This window comes from Acinonyx jubatus, chromosome D3 (genome assembly GCF_027475565.1).
Source record: "Acinonyx jubatus isolate Ajub_Pintada_27869175 chromosome D3, VMU_Ajub_asm_v1.0, whole genome shotgun sequence".
Lineage (NCBI taxonomy): Eukaryota > Metazoa > Chordata > Mammalia > Carnivora > Felidae > Acinonyx > Acinonyx jubatus.
Genome location: NC_069392.1, coordinates 7,740,552 through 7,757,334, shown reverse-complemented (window position 1 = coordinate 7,757,334; position 16,783 = coordinate 7,740,552). Strand labels below are relative to the sequence as shown.

Genomic DNA, 16,783 nt, shown 5'->3' with positions numbered 1-16,783 from the left:
AAGAAATGAATATTTGAACAACTATAAGAGGAAAGAAGAAGGAATGGGTCCTCTTGGTCCCAGTTGCCCAACCTCAGACCTGTCTCAGATGCCTTGGGACTCTTGGCCGAGTTCCACAATGGGAGAGAGGGTGCATGCAAGCAGCCAGTGCTTTCCAGAGGAAACTCATTGAGCAGAGCAGAGGGCACATGTCAGGTGTTTAAGCCTCAGCCCCTGGTCCTGGGGGGTGGGGGGCGGGGATTCCCTATGTCTGAGAAACCATTACTCTCAAGAAGAAAATGAACCCCCCCCCCCCCCGCCCCACCAACTCTGTAAGCAAACAGAGGCAGAGCTTAGAGACAATACCCGGGGGACCCACAGATACTGGCTTCCTTGGGGCACTACATCACATTTGGGGTCCGTGGGTAGAGGAGACACAAGGTCAAGAGCTGACCTTTCCAAGGTCCCAGCCCCCCTCCAAACCACAGCAGGAACAACCATAAAATCCCTCCCAACGCCCTTGCATCCCTCTCTACACGTGAGAAGAAGAAGCAACGTTCCCGATATCTCACGGTGCTTTCTCAACAGATACTTCCTCTTTGACAAGGGGGTTTTGGCTGCCACTGGCCTGGAGGTGAACAGAAACTCCAGGGGCTCTGGGTGGGGCTCTTGCAGACAGCCCCCAGCAAGGACCAAGGCCCCCACTTGAGGCAGGGAGCAGCAGGGAAGTGGGAACCACGGAGGACTGTGGAACGACTCGTCCCACACACCCCAAGCGCCAGGCAGAGCTCAGGAGCTGGGCAATCCCACGAGGAGAGAAGGAAGCCGCCTTACCCGTGTTCTGTCCTCAATCTCGTAGATCCGCAGCTGCATGGGCACGTTAAAGCTGTGCAGGATGTTTCCACCAAATACCAGAGAGTCTACAGGAGTGTAGACTGCGTGGATCCAACCTGGGGTGAGGAGGGTACAGAGAGGGTCAGCCACTGGCTCCTGGACCACTGGGAGAGTCACCCTATGGAAGCATGCAGAAGATCACAGGAGGCCCAGGGGAGCACCCAGGGCTAGAATCGGGGATGCTCGGGCTGCCAGATGCGGAAGGCAAGGTTCCTGGCTGGCTGAGAGGACTCACATACACAGCCCCGATGGACTTCTGCAGGTAGTAACTCCTGGTCGGCTCAAGATGGGTGGCTGGCAGCTTGAGGGCCTTGACAAAGGCTTCGCCATGTTGTTGCGGACCAGGCCGCAGCAGCCAAAAGAGGCAGGCCCTGTGCCCCTTCCAGAGAGTGGGACACCCCTCGTTCAAGGCTGCTCATAGCTCCTGAGCCTCTTCCTCAGCATCCCAGTGACCACTCATCTCGGGGGGAGTCACAAAGGATTGCCTGGGGCCACAATGCAGGAATGACAGCTTGCAAAAACTGCAGAACCCAGACACTTTCCTGCCTGAGGCCACCTCCTGCCACTAAAATCCCCCAAGGCCCGTTTCCAGGTGGTCATCTTAGCCACACGACACCTGTGCCCCCACATCAATTCTGCTTCTGCTCTGCCCTACAGCTGCTGACAAGTCTTTCTCCTGCCGAACGCAGCCCTTTTAATGGCCTGGGACACGGCTTTTTCGTCCCCCTGAGCTCCAAGCAAGCCTGGCCTAGTAATCCTGGGGATAAAACTGAAGGCTGCCCCTGTGCCAGGCATTGGGCTAAAGCCTTTACAGAACTTATCTCACTTAATGCTCACAAAATCCTTAAGAAATATATACTACATTCACCCCCAACTTACAGACAAGAAGACTGAGGCACAGAGAAGTGAAGTCACCTATAAGGTTTGGAACCCAGGGAGTCAGCCTCACTTGGTCCTTGAAGGCCAGACAAATCAAACCCCACAATTCCCTCCCCAAGTAACTAACACACGTTTCAGGTGCTCAACAGACCCACATGCACCTCTAGCCTACTGTAACAGTGTGAGGCTAGGGGACAGGAAGTATTCCACTCCCATTTACAGATGCTGAAACCAAGGCTAAGAGAAGGTAAGTCACTTGCTGAATGAAGTCACAGCTGGCAAGAGCTAGCACCTCCGTTCTTAACCGCGATGCACCATCTCTCTATCACAGGCTTAGCACCAGGCGTGCAGGCCCCAGGAGACGGGGCCTGCAAACATTCTGGGAAGGCAAAAAGAGACACGCAGAGAGAAACAAGAGAGACAGAGGTGAGACAAGGACAGATAGAGGTAGACAGACTCCCAGTGAAAGACGGGATCAGCAGAGGGGAAAGAGGACAGAAAGGGCAGCCCAAGCCCTGAGATTCCCAAGTCCAGGTGCCCACATCTCCTCTTCTCTGACTCCTCTTCTCCGACCTATATGCATAATTTGTTTGCTCGGAGGAAAATTACAGAGACCTCCCCTACCATGCACCCAAAACACGCCAGCCCTGAGTCACAGGCAGCCACCGGTGGCCACGGCTGCCAGAAGCAAAGGTGCCACCTGGGAAGAGAGCTGGGAGGCCACTGCTGCCATCTGTAGGACACTCGGGGTGCTGGTCCTCCCTTGCTGGGCACAGGGTGGGATGAGCTGGCGGTCCCAGAGGTGGGCAGAGAAAACCGACAGCCAAGAGCATGGGAACGAAGGCTCTCTGAAACCCAGTGCTGCTGTGAGCTTCCCACATCTCCGGCCCTTGTGGACATCTTCCCCACCACCTTCACACCTCTGTGCAGGACAAGTACAGCTGCTGCCTTTAAAGCCTCAGTTTCCACATCTACTTCAGCCTCTCGACCTCAGCTGGGTACCAGCTGATTTTCTCAGCTGTCCATTTTTGTATCTTTGTCGAGCAGCACTACGCTATTATTGTTCCTGTTACCACCATCAATGTTATTTAAGCATCACTTCCTAAGACTGGGACCTAGGACCGCCAGGGTCAGGTAAATGCACACGGTGGGGTGAAGCCTGAATGGGGCAAAGATTCCTGGGTCTTGTTCCTATGCTCTTCACACACCCACCCAGCACCCTACAGAAAGCCCAAGTCCCGGGACCTCGGCTGGAAACTGTCCCATGGCCAACTCACCATGTGATGTCGGACTCTTGACCACCCCTCTCCTGGCCTTCACCTGCCCACGTTAAATGAGGGAGATCATTGCCTCCCTTGCAGGGAATCTGGTGAGCAAGAGCTCAGTCCATGGAAGCAACTGCCACTGATATTCATGGTAGTCTCATCCATCTCCAGGGCTTTGCAAACAGTGATGCCCACGTATATCTGCATTTATCAGCCCTGGAGTCTCCCTTCCGTCCTATCAGGTGGAAATGCAGACACGCCTGATGTACACCTGCTACCCTGCCATGTGAGCAAAAGAGGGAAACAGAAGAGAGGTTCTGTTTCAAGTGGAGCGGCAGGGAATTTCAAGGGGTTTTAGAAGCTTCTACCAACTCTCCTCTTGTCCCCAAGCCAGGGCCTCACAGGTGGGTCAGGCAGCCTCAAATGGATTAGGCACTGCCTCCCCCAGCCTTCCTCAAAACTACCCCATGACTTTCATACTCCCCTCAGGAAGAACCAAGGAGGAATAACAGTATTCACAGGCCCCATCCATCCCCACTCTCCCGATGGCATCTCCTTGGCTGCATCCCAGGAAGCATGAGAGAGCAGGTGTCCCAAGCTGGTGACTGGGCTGTGGAGGCTGGCATCTGTCTCTTGCTTCCAGGCCAGAGTCACCAACAACATGAAGGCAATAATGGAGACTATTCAGGCCAAGCGAAAAGGGACAGATCAATCGTGGAAGAAAAGCAGGCGACCCATAAAACCTACCGACGGGTGGTTCCCTGGGACCTGAGGGACAGTGGGGCACATGGAGTCTTGGCCACAACCCAAACACTCGGGATTCAGAAACCAAAGCCCATCCGCCCCATCCACACTTGTCTCTCTTTGTGGCTGCCGTAGGGGTAAACCCAAAAATCACAGAACTTGGGGGCATCTCACAGAGGGCCATGACCTGCTTCCTTCGCTGAGCTAGGCCAGGTCCCAGGCTGGGCAGTGCAGCTGCCAAGATGAAGCAAGAATGCCCTTTCCTTTCTAGGACCTCATAGTTGGTACCAGGGTCCCAAACTGGCAGGTCACAGGCTGCAGCAGACTCAGGAGCGTGCTTAGTTTGACCCACATGTGTTACAGAAATGGGGAAATTTCCAGGGGCACCTGGGTGGCTCAGTAGGTTGAGTGTCCAACTTCGGCTCAGGTCATGGTCTCACGGCTTGTGAGTTCGAGCCCCGCATTGGGCTCTGTGCTGACAGCTCAGAGCCTGGAGCCTGCTTCGGATTCTGTGTCTCCCCCTGTCTCTGCCCCTCCCCTGCTCACGCTCTCTGTCTCTCAATAATAAATAAACGTTAAAAAATAAAAAAAAAAAAGTAATGGGGAAATTTCTCAAGACAAGCTGAATTGTTTCCTTCTCTAGAAAAATAGGAAGATGGCCCCACAGGCCATTCTCATCTTTAACTGGCTGGAGGTGAGCAGCAGTTATCTCATTTCCCTGAGCACAACCACCCTCTATCTCACATCCAGCCTTCTTCACTTCCACCCTCTCTCCCTGCTCTGTACCCATTTTATAGGTGGGTCATCTGAGGCCCAAGCTACATTACGCTATTAAGTAGCTTCGGGTTACTTTTTCTCAGACTGGCCCAAGTCTAAGAAATACCTAGGGCTGCCTGTGAATTCTGGATCATGGGTGATTCTTACTACAAAGCAAAGATGGGAAATACTTTCAGGTCAGTCCAAGCCACTGACCCCAGGGCCCTTCCCAGGTCCCTATACTTGGGCTCCACCATTCTGGCTGCTACCTGGCTGGACATACATTCAGGACAGACAGAATCTATCTTACAGCTTCCCTACCACCTTCCACACTGCCAGTGGGCCCTTAAGAAAGTTTGCTAAATGAGCAAATAATTTTCCCAAAGTCTCATGGCCGAGAAGGAAGACCAGATCCCAAGTCTGCTGACTCCCAGGCTAAAGGAGGACAAGGTCGGCTCTGAAACTAGACACACTTGGGTTCTTGCCCTGGTCTGTTGCTTATTAACTGTGTGAGCTTGGACCAGTCTATTCACCTCTCTGGGCCCCAGGAACCTTCGTTACTTAAAAGGCAGAGGGAAAATAAGTTGCTCCCTACATGCTCACAAAAAGGTAAGTAATAAATGTAAAATGCTGCTCAGTAATGTGAGTTACTATTACCATTAGCTATATAGTTCATTAAGCTGGTGCAGCCAGAGGAAGAGGCTGAGCCCAGCAACGTGGTCAAGGCATTGGCCACAGGTCCCCTCACACACAGGAAAAAGAGGTCACCGGGTCTCTCTGACTTCCTGCTCCTTGGGGATGATTTCCACCTCAAGCTTTCCTTCCACCTAATGATTAGGCTGAATCTGGGTAACTCGCTGGCCACTCTGACCCTGACTGTGTACCTTGGGGAGGCAACTGTATTCCCACTGCCTCTGCCTCATCAACAGGACAAACCCAGGCCCCTTTCTTGAGATCATCTCACTCTTCAGCCACCTTCAGGTCTGCCTCTTCCAGGCAGCTTTCCTGGACCACCCAGGAATGAGGCCTGAGAACCACCCACACCCACAGCACAGCCAATACCCAACCTCTTCACTCCAGACACAAGAAGAAAAGAGTGAAAGCACGTCTCACAAACACTGTAACATTTAAAACCCTCCCATGCCAGTAGCCTCCCATTAGCGTTGAGCTGAAGACTTGCTGAACGACCCATGGGCAGACGTGAAGCCAGCATCAGGTAAGAGGTCACGTGTCTAAAGTCACACTGTGGGGACAAAAACCCACGTCAGAGATGAGAAATGCCAGAATTAGATTTTCTACTCCCGATACAGAAAACCCACATGCAGGGGGCTGTGTTGCCCACGGCTGTCCAACTCTCCACCCAAAGCCACACCCCAACCACCCTAACTCTCAGATGTGTGTCTGCACACAGCTCAGGGGGCATGGGTGCTGGGAAGAATCCCCAGGTGGCCGTCTACCTCAGTGACCACAAAACTCTGGTCCTTCAATTTTCACTGGCTGGCAACACAATGAGGAAAATGAAGATGGTATACATTTTCATAAACTCAAAACTATCAAATTTAAAGTACTGGCCATTATTCTGAAATTACATACTTCCGAATTTTTAGTGTCAGAATCATCTCCCATTCATGAAAATCAGCACTAGTAGATGCCAGGTGTTTGGTTTTTGTTCTTTTTTTTTTTAATTTTTTTTTTAACATTTATTTATTTTTGAGAGAGAAAGAGAGAGAGCGGGGAAGGGGCAGAGAGAGAAGGAGACGCAGAATCTGAAGCAGGCTCCAGGCTCTGAGCTGTCAGCACAGAGCCCAACACGGGGCTCGAACCCATGAACTGTGAGAGCGTGACCTGAGCCAAAGTCAGACACTTAACCTACTGAGCCACCCAGGTGCCCCTGTTTTTATTTTTTTTACGTTTATTTATTTATTTTTGAGAGAGACAGAGACAGCATGAATGGGGGAGGGGCAGAGAGAGAATCCCAAGCAGGCTCCTTGCTGTCAGTGCAGAGCCCAATGCAGGGCTTGAACACATGAAACTATGAGATCATGACCTGAGCTGAAACCGAGAGTCAGATGCTTAACCGACTGAATCACCCAGGTGCCCCCTGGGTGTTTTGGTACTTTTTAAAAGGAAAAAAAATTTTTTTAATGTTTTTGTTTATTTTTGAGACAGAGAGAGACAGAACATGAGCAGGGAAGGGGCAGAGAGAGAGGGAGACACAGAATCCAAAGCTGGCTCCAGGCTGTGAGCTGTCAGTACAGAGCCTAATGTGGGGCTCAAACTCACGGACTGTGAGATCATGACCTGAGCTAAAGGCGGACGCTTAACTAACTGATTCACCCAGGCACCCTTGGTTTTTTTTTTTTTTTTCATTAACATCCATCTTTAGGAAAACTACAAGTTTGTAACTATAAGCTCCCAACTCCTCCCCCTCCTAACGGTCACTGAAATCAATGCTTGGGAACCACGTGTACCCCCAGCGTCTGAGAAAGTGACAAATTCTAACTGTCCCTTTTTTCCTTCCCAAACATCCTGATGTCTCACTCACAACCTTCAGTGCCCAGGAGTCTTGGCTGGGATCTAACTCAACATCTGCTAACTGTACTTCAAATCCCGCTCTTGCCGTCAACAAACACTCACACCTCTGCTTCTCAAGACCTTTTCCAACTCGCTAAGCCCCCAAAACGCACACCCTTCCCATCCCAGACTGAGGGAAACCAATGAACCACCTCCCAACTCTGACAACGGCCCTGAGGAAAGAAGGCCAGTCTTCCCAGAGAGATTAGGAGGCCTGCACTCAGGGGGGCTGGGTTGGGAAGCACCTTGAGGGTTTCACAGTTTAGCCCACTGACTCCCATTGAAGAGATTGGACAGTTGAGGCGCAGACAGGGGCAGAGACCAGCCCAAAGTTCCTTTGGGTTCCCCTGAATCATCACAGCTTATCCCCCAATACCTACAAGTGGCTTGAACACATCTTAGAAGGGTACCGCTTCCTTCCCGATTCTCCATGCCACATCTGCCAGGGTATGTACCATAAATGCTGCCCACCAACTGCAACCCATTCCTGTCCCAAACAGGGGTCCCTCCCCTCCCCCAAGTCTGAGGATGGACCTGGGTCCATGGTAACAAAGTCACCCCCACTAAACCCTACCATTTCCAAATCCCCAATTTCCCGAATAGTGAAATCTCTACTTTCTGCCCAACTTTCTGGAAGAGCCCAAGTGTGCAGGCCCTATCCCCTCAGTGGGAGCTGCTACCATAACGGCCCCCTCCTCACTTGCCACTAGCACTTGATGTCCAGACCCAAGACTAGCTTCCAACCCAACTTTCAGAAACTTAAGTGTGACCAGCTTCTCCCTCCAATGGATCGTAAGCGCTTCAAAGGATACTCCTAAGGTTCAAGCCTCCACTCAGTGGCAAATTTCCTGCAGCCTCCTTGGCACAGCCATATATAGAGCTTCTACTCATATATATCCAGTGACAGGGAGCTCACTACCTAGCTGAGCAAGTCATTCCAACACCACTTGGCTATACCTCTTCTTACAGAAGACAACAACTAGCTGACTGCTGTTCCCTTACACCTTTACTCCCCTGGGTAAAACCACACAATTCCTCCTTCAAATTTATCTCACCTGGGGGCCCCTGGGTGGCTCAGTGGGTTAAGCATTCAACTCTTGATTTCAGCTCAAGTCATGATCTCACGGTTTGTGAGTTAGAGCCCTGCATTGGGCTCTGTGCTTACAGCTTGGAGTCTAGAGTCCGCTTCAGAATCTGTGTGTGTCTCTCTCTCTGCCCCTCCCCACTCGTGCTCTCTCTCTCTTTCTGTCTCTCTCACTCTCTTACAAAATAAATAAATACACTTAAAAAAAAAAAGGCAAATTCATCTCACCTGGTATGGTATCCAGACTCTTTAGGTCGACTTACCTCCTATATGTGACCTGACTCCCTTACTCTATACAGTGGGACTGTCACCTCCCTCATCCTGGGTAAAATGTTTCCATTAATGCAGCCAAAGACTGCACTCCCTGACCCCTAGGGCATCTGTCATACTCACTGGTGACTCACCCTGTAACTGTCCAAGAACTATAGGCTCTCCAAAGAGCTGCAGGCATGTAGGTCTTAGCTCACTCCAGTCCTCACTACCACCCTGGGAAGTCTCACTCCCATTTTACAGACAGGAACACCAAGGCTCAGAGAGGTTAAGTCACTTCCATAAAGCCACAACTTAAAAGCAGTACATCTGAAAATTAAACTAAGGCCGTGCAGTCTGGCTCCAGGGCCAGTGCTCTTAATGACTGCCCTCCACTATACTTGCAGTGTTAATTTCTTTTTCTTTTTTCTTCTTAATTTTTCTTTTGGAGGCAGGGGGAGTCCAAGTACAAGAGCTGACACTGACCTCAATTACATTTCACCTACTTCTGCTGGAAGGAGGCTACCACACCAGGTCCTTCCCCAATGCCACATTGCCCTCTGTCCATTCCCTAGGCTTTCAGGCACCCCCGTAAAGCTCCCGGCCCTGGGGTCTGCCCTTTCCCAGAACCTGCCTTGGACTGCAACCTCCATACTTTGCTTTCTTGGATAAACAACCCAATTCCTCCTTCAAGGGGGTGAACCTACCCCCTCCCCACAGTGCCACTGTCATCCCCTCACACGGAAATTTCCACAGGAAGTCCTAGAGAAACCATTCACACTTCCCCTGAGGGAGGGCCCTATGCTTTTTCCCAGGAATGAATTCTAGCCCACAGGCGGGGAGACACAGGTTAGATGTGAGAGAGAAAGGGGGCTGTTTTTCCCTACAGCCTGAGGCCTACTCCTGTCAGGGACTGCCAAATGCCACGAGGCCCAGAGAACCCCGTTCCTTGGCCCGAAACCCTGGCTGAGGCCCCAGGGATGCGGGAGCCTTCTCCCAGTGCTGGGAGAGCCAGGCGCCGAGGGAGAGCCCAGCGCCAGCCTTGGCCGGAACCTACCGGAAGGGATGAAAAACGTGTAGCCCTGTTTCAGCTCAATTCTTTGGCATCGCTCCACGCGGTCTCCCAGGAAGATGTCACTCTGTTTGCCTGATAGCACCCACTCCTCGTACAGTGCCAAATTGTGTAGGGTTGGAGGAATCAGCCAAAAGATCTTGGGAGGAAAAGGAGGCAATCAGCTGAAGATCCGGGCCAAAGTCCTGGATTCCTTCCAGGCTGTGCCACAACCCAAAGAGACAGCCCCACCTGCCTGGGAGTGGGGGGAAGACAGGGCACCGCCTCCAGGACCGGGCCCCTAAGGGTCTCTGAGGTGGCAGGGGGGCTGTGCCACCGTCCTGGGACACCTTGGCCTGCCTTTAGGAAATCTCCATTCCCACTGCAAAACCAGGGTGGGTAGACTTCCTGGACTGAGAGGAACATTCTTTCTCCTAAGCCACAGGCTTGTTGAGGAGGTAAGGAAAGGAGAGGAAGGGAATTTCCTAAGTTGTCTGATCAAATGGCCCAATAAATAAACCCAGCTTGTGTTCACTCTGGAGAAGGAGGAAAACATCTGGAACCGGGCAGGATGACTTCCTACCCAGATTTTCTTCCAACATGTTTGGTTAAAACGAACCTACACACAGCCCCAGACGAGCAGGACGGCACACATACTCTCAGGCACCCACACCCGCGTAGGGTACGTGCAGAGCCGAGCACAGCGGGAGCATCCCAAATGCACGCCCCACCTCCTCTCTCTGGGTGACGCCTGTCCCTCATGTAAAATGTTCGTGAACGCAGGTGGTGCTGGCAACTAGACTTTTTACGTTAAATGTTCTCAGTACTGGAGGTAAAAACTACAGTGGGCAAAATGAATGCTGGCAAATCTTGGGACCCAAAGCTGGAGTTCTAATCTGGCCTGAGATGCTTAGAACACTGGACTGGGTGGGCAGGTGTGAACAGGTCACTAGACGTGATGCAGAAGAGTTGACCCTTGATCCTTCTCCCCAGGAGAAGACAGAGTGAGGAGGTGGCCCTGAAAGCAGTCACAGGACAAGGGCTGGCTGGGCGTGGGTGAGGGGAGCAAGCCCCTCCAGGAAGAAACAGTCAGGAACATACAGAATTTGAAGAAACTCAGTTCGACTCACCTTCCCACCCCGGAAAACATGGTACCAAACAGAAGTGCCTCCAAAGTCGATGTGGAAGTCAGTGAAACAACCTTTGACGCTCATCAGACAGTATCTGCAGCACAGAAGCAGGGGAGCAGAAAAACAGTTCAACGCCTGAATCACAGGAGGTGAGTGAACAGCTTCAGAGATGCTTGACCTGCTGCCCTTTTGCAAATGCTAACACTGGGGGATTTTTTTTCTTTTCTTTTCTTTTTAAACCCAGTTCTAATCGGAGTTCCCCATGGGGGAAGCCCCTGTGATCAGATGACGAATCTCAAGCATTGGCCACCTGCCCCCAAGGCTGGGGGAGGCATTTTTGTTTTCAGGTTCCCAGGAGAGAGCTGACAACCCACAGGCCCCTTGGTTCCTTCCTGACAGACAGTTTACTCTGGCCCCGCCCCCACTCCTACCCCAGTGAGAGGCTTCCTTTCTGCTCCTTCCAGCTCCTTCCTGTACCTGCAGCTCTCCTGAGCTGCCAGTCCCCTTGGCAGCAGCTGGACCCCCTGGAATTCCATTGTAAACCACCTGCGTGGCTTGCCAATTACCAGTCCCCATTCATCTCCTCATTCGTTCAACAATCACTGAGAGCCAACCCACGGCCCAGCCCAGACCTAGGCATGGCACTTAGAGAAAGGCATAAGAATGCCTAAGACACCTGCCCTTCAGGACGGCACACTCTTAATGGAGCACTGCACAGGAAAAGTTAAATCGCAAGACAAACTGCAGGGGACTGAGAAGTGAGCAATGCAGCTCAAAGTACGTGGTACCAGCCACGAAAAGATCACAGTGTAGGATTCCACATATATGAAATGGACAGAGTAGGCAAATCTACAGAGAGTAGATTAGTGGCCAGGGCGGGGGTGGGGGGGGTGGGGGGGGAGGGGCGGGGGGGAGGAGCAGGGATGGAGAGTGACTGCTAATGGGTACAGGGTTTCACTTTAGGGTGATAAAAACGTCCCAAAATGGACTGTGAATGCACAACTCTGTAAACATAAGAACCACGAATTGTACACTTTAAATGGATGAATCGTACATGAATTATATCTCCATATAGCTGCTAAAAAAAAGGTGGGGGAAGAGATTAACAGATGCTGGGGTTAGGTGGTGGACAGGCAGAGGGGAGAACCTGGGCTTCAGAGACTTGGGTGAAGGAAGTGAATTCGGAAGAAGGAACCTGCCAGCAGCCCCTCCTCTGAGCTCCAGCAGCAGCCAGATAGCCCACCCTTCCTTACAGGAACTCACCAGTCTCCTCCCTCCTCCCTTGCCATGCTGCCCTCCTGGGGGAGGGCAGAGCTTAAGTGGGGGGGGGGGGGGCAGAGCAGGCTTCCAAGTCCAGGCCTGGCAGTCAGTGATGCCAGGGCCCCCTCTTCCCCTCCCACCCCTTCCCACAAGAGCCACCGGCAGCACGGATGGGGCAGCCTCCCCACGGCCCATGCTCATGCACCTTGGCATCTCCGGAGGCCCACACACACATGCTTACCCCACTGACCTCTTTTCCCCGCTGCACTTTGCTTTTCCATGGTTTGGGGAAGAGGGGAGGAATGGGGCAGGGACTGGCAGGGAGGAGCCAGCAGCAAGCCCCAGTGGAGATAATGGGGGTGGGGGCGGTTAGGGGCTGAGCTGGTTAGGAGGCTGGTGGGCTCCAGGTGCCCCCCTCCCTCTAGCTGCCTTTTGCACCTCACATTCAGGTGGACCCGGGGCTCAGCAGTATGCAGGCAGCGTGCCCCGCGTCCCTCCTCCGGATAGGCTGGAAGGAGCCTTAACCATGTGTCTGCAGGAGGCTGACAAATCAGAAGGCCTTCCCGCACATCAGAGCCCTGCTGCCTAGCAACCCCATCGAAGGGGTGTAGTTGACAGCACAGGACGCAGCCCTGTCACGAAGACAGGCGCGGGCTGCGGGGCTGGCGCTGGGGTTGTTAAAGTCCCAGCTCGGCTGGGGCTCTGCACCCTCCCACCTCCGCCCAGCACCGCCCGGCCAGGTCTCCACTCCGAAGACCCCAGTGATCCTCTACTCTCCAAGGAAATGGGGGTGGGGAGTGGGGGTGAAGCCCTAACCCACCCCACCCCCACGGACACACCGGCCTGCCCTCCAAAAACCACCTCAAAATATTAGTCCTCATTTTCCTAAAACCACCTCTATGTCTGGCTTTTCTTCTTTTCTTTTTTTAATCTAACCTTGGTTTCCACCCCCTCGGGGCCTCAGCAGAAAACAGCCTCGTGAAAACAATTTAAATGTTTGTGGGAGATGTGCTTCCTTCAGTTGCAGCTGGATAGCAACCCAGGTGCCCAAGAGGAGAGGAGAGGAGCGTGTCTCTTGGGCACCAGGCCCCAGGCTAGCCTGGCCACACCGGTCACCACCCCCCAACCTCCCGCACCGCCCCCGCCCCCCCCCCCCGGCCCCAACGTCCCTAGCACGCGTGGACAGAATCACTACGAGCTGCGGCAGCTATGTGCGAGGAAAGTTCTCCCAAGTTGTGCTCGGGTCTGATTTGCCCTCCCAGTCACCCTTCAGCATCCTCTGGGGCCCTTCGGAGCTTGGGGGCGCCACTTCCAGGACCCGCCTCTCCTAGAGAGGCCCCTCCTCCCACGTCCCTCATTTCCTGGCCGCTAGGCCGGGCCGCCCCTCCCGCCCGGCAATTGCGTGCGTTGGAGCGGCCAGGGTGGCTGTGACAGGGCGGCTTTGTCCAGGGGGCCCCTGCAGCCGCCACCCCCGCCCTCCCAGCTGCCCCGCGCTCATTCCGGGTCTCCCCCCTCACTCCTGCTCCCGCTCGCTCTGGCGTGACGCCTTTGCACTGACCTCTACAGCTTCCTCTTCCAAAGCACACCGCAGTCACATGGGCACCCCGGCTCTGTGCCACGGCCGCTAAGCTCTCCCCGCCGGCCAGCCAGCCTGGCTTCCGCCTCGGCTGCCCCTTGCCCGGAAAGCCGCGCCCCTTAACACCCCACACCCCCCACCGCCCCGGTGGCTTCTGTGCAGGAGCGCACCCTCCAAGTTGGGGGATGAGAATCAGGAGCCCCCGAGCTAAGCCTCTGGGGGGTTCCCGCCTCCCAAGGCCCGCGCAGGCTGGGGAGGAGCGTGATGGGAGGGGGCGCTGCACCTGCAGCACCAACTTTGGGGCACTGCCTGGGATCCGGGGAAGCCGGGCGACCCCACCCCGCCCTTTTCCCTCCAACTTAGCGAAACTCCCCGGGCGGCTCAGGCGGCATCCCTTCGGGCAAAGGTCTTGGCGGGGGAAACCTGGGAAAAGCTGGCACCGGGTGACGGGGCTGGAGGCGCCGATCGCACGCGCACACACACTACACACTTACACGCAGCCCCGGGAGACACAAAGAGCTGCTCCGCGACGCCGGCCGCGCAGCCCGCGGGCTGGAGGCGACCCACACCCCGCCCCGGCGCGCCCCATAGGAGCGGTGGCTCCCGGGGTAGCCCCGGGCCCGCGGGGCGCAGCGCAGGGACGCCCGCCCGGCCCCGCCCGGCGCGTCCGCGGTTACCCTCGGCGGCGGCGGCGGCGGCGGCGGCAGCGCGGCTCCCGGGCGTCCCCTTCGGCAGCGCAGGATGGACGCGCGCCCAGCCCCGGAGACCGGAGCCGAGCCCCCTCCACGGCGCTGCCAGGGCCCGGCCGAGGACTGTGCAGCCCTCTCTCTCTTCCTTCCTTCCTCGGGGAGCTGGGCGCAGCCTGCGCTCATCCCCGCGCTGAAACTGAACACCCGCGCGGCGCGGCGGCCGCCAGGAAGGAGGAGGGAGGCCGCGGCGGCGACAGGGAAGCTAGCCGGCCAGCGCCAGGGGAGGCCGCCGCCGCCCACGGCCGCCCCCTCGCCTCGGCTGGGTGGGGGCACGAGGGTAGCTCTGCAGGCGGGCGCTCAGGAACGCCTGTACCCCCGTTTTCAGGGAGTGTGGACGCCGTCCTGCTACTGGAGGTGACCACCCAGCAAAGCCACCTTCCTTACATGTGTCCATTGGGGCACGGCTAGGGGTTGGAGGGAGTGTCAGATCCCAGGTCTGGCAGGCAGCTCTGAGACCAGGTTATGCTGCTCTGGCCCTAAAACAGATTATCTCTGTGACCTTGGGCAACTTACTTTCCCTCCCTGAGCAGGTTTTCTCATCCTAATGGCAGGGAGGTGACCTGAAGTTCAACTCTCCATTCTAAGATGTCCCTTACCTGCCCTCTTAGTAGCTGTGTAACCGTGCATCAGAGAATCACTGTAGGAATTCACTGAGATAGATACATGTTAACACAGTACCTGGCACTATGATACTTTGGTTATTAAATCAATTTTCACAACCCTCTGAGGTCATTCCCAAGATTGTCCCCATTTTACAGATGAGAAAGCAGAGGCTCACCCACCCAGGTCTCTATCGTAGTCAGTGATGATGCTTACCCAGGCAGCCTGTCTCAGAGTTTCTCAGGCCTCCTCCCAGTCTAACCTGGCAAATCCCAAGACTCTCAAAGAAGCAGTGTCTGCAGGTTACAGTCAAACTCAACCACTGACTTCCGGCTGCAGGAGATGGTCCAGCTCAAATCAGAAGTCCTACCCTCCAGGGCATGCTCACCAGGGCCACAGCCCTCCTCCCATTCTGTCCCCACACCCTTCCCCTAAACCCCAAGGGGGCAGGACACCTCTGCAGGGTCAGAAATCAAGCTTCTTAAGTCTTTGGCCAAACCCCATCTCCTGGGGCTCTCCACCAATGTTAATTAATAGACTCTAATTATCAAGTGCTAATACTAACAGCTACTTATATGCATGGTATCGTTACACCTTTAAAACAACCATGGGGCCCCCGGCTGGCTCAGTCAGCGGAGCACGCGACTCTTGACCTCAGGATTGTAAGTTCAAGTCCCACATCGGGTGTAGAGATTACTTAAAAATATAAAATCTTCAAAAAATAATAAAATATAAATAAATAAATACATAAATAAATAAATAAGACAACCCTATAATCCCCATTTTAGGGAAGTGAGCACTGAAGCCATTTCAAGGTGGTCAACTCCCTGGGCCAGGGTTTTGCTCCCCAGTGTCATTTACAGGATGGCCCGCCTATTAGTACCTCTCCAATGGCCTGCTACGAGCTTATACTGTGAACTTTTTTGCAACTGGCTGATTTTTTCACCATATGTATGTTCTGTCTATTTAAAAGAAAAAATTGTATGACAAGAAATATCTCTCACCTTGGATCTGAGCACCAGTCATTGAGTGGGTGTTCTTGAGCAAGGTCTTTGACACACACAAAATATAGATGGAGTTAAATGAGCTGAGAGAAGGCCCTGACAGCTGGACCAGGCTGTCCCCACGGGTAAATTATTACTTTTTTAGTCACAAATGCCTCAGCTTAAGCCCCAGCAGGGATCACATCAGATTCATCTGTGTTAAGTATAGCACCCACCAATACAGCCCTATAATTATTCTAACCAACTGTGTGACATTGGACTAAATGTTTCCCCCTCCTGGAACTCAGCATTCCCATTTGTTTAACTGATCAGGGGCCTCTAACTGGTGGCCCTCATGGGTCAAACCAGACCGTCGATGTGCTTGGTTTGGCCAGCTCTGTTTTGTTTTTTGTTTTGTTTCTTAAGAAGAATTTTGGGGGGAACCTGGGTGGCTCAGCCGGCTAAGCGTCCAGCTCTTGATTTTGGCTCAGGTCATAATCTCATGGTCCGTGAGTTCAAGCCCCGTGTCGGGCTGTGTGCTGACATCACAGAGCCTGCATGGGATTCCCTCCCTCCCTCCCTCTCTCTCTTTCTCTCTCAAAATGAATGAATGAATGAATGAATTTTTGAAGTTATCCACATCCACACCAGCCCCTACCGTCTTACATTCAGCTGCTGCACCTGTTACCTGCACTGAAGCATATGAACTTCAGTTTCCTTGTCTGTAAAATGAAAAGAGTAACACCTGCTTCCAGTACCATTAAGATGTGCATGCTAAGTGTTTAACACAGTGTCTGCATCTATACATGGCAGCACAGAAAGGCTGGGCTTCTTTGTTCCTCTTATAAAGGTGTGGATGTAGAGAGGAAAAGCCAGAAATCCAGAAGCCTGGGATGTGGGTGTGTGGCCCACACAGTTCTATGCCTGTGTGACATCAACAGCCTCTCTAGGTCAGATTCCCTGTGTGATATATTACACAGAGATGACCACTTCTAATACCAGCAAACGTG

At 53.6% G+C, this 16,783-nt stretch overlaps 1 protein-coding gene across 11 annotated transcripts in view; it reads right to left on the bottom strand.

Annotated features, from left to right (window-relative positions):
- Window positions 1-16,783, bottom strand: part of KDM2B (lysine demethylase 2B) — a 151,767-nt gene that overhangs the window by 73,378 nt on the left and 61,606 nt on the right. For 7 of the 11 annotated variants that reach the window (XM_027044229.2, XM_027044226.2, XM_027044224.2 and 4 more), the window contains exons 7-9: window positions 10,606-10,699; window positions 9,482-9,635; window positions 814-929 (exon numbers count right to left, since the gene is read on the bottom strand). In XM_027044229.2, the coding sequence (XP_026900030.1) occupies window positions 814-929; window positions 9,482-9,635; window positions 10,606-10,699 (364 nt within the window). Of the gene's footprint in view, window positions 1-813; window positions 930-9,481; window positions 9,636-10,605; window positions 10,700-12,801; window positions 12,992-13,423; window positions 13,556-13,935; window positions 14,061-14,118; window positions 15,210-16,783 lie in introns of those variants that run through there. The other 4 variants (XM_027044231.2, XM_053206260.1, XM_027044230.2 and 1 more) reach the window with 4 other exon arrangements.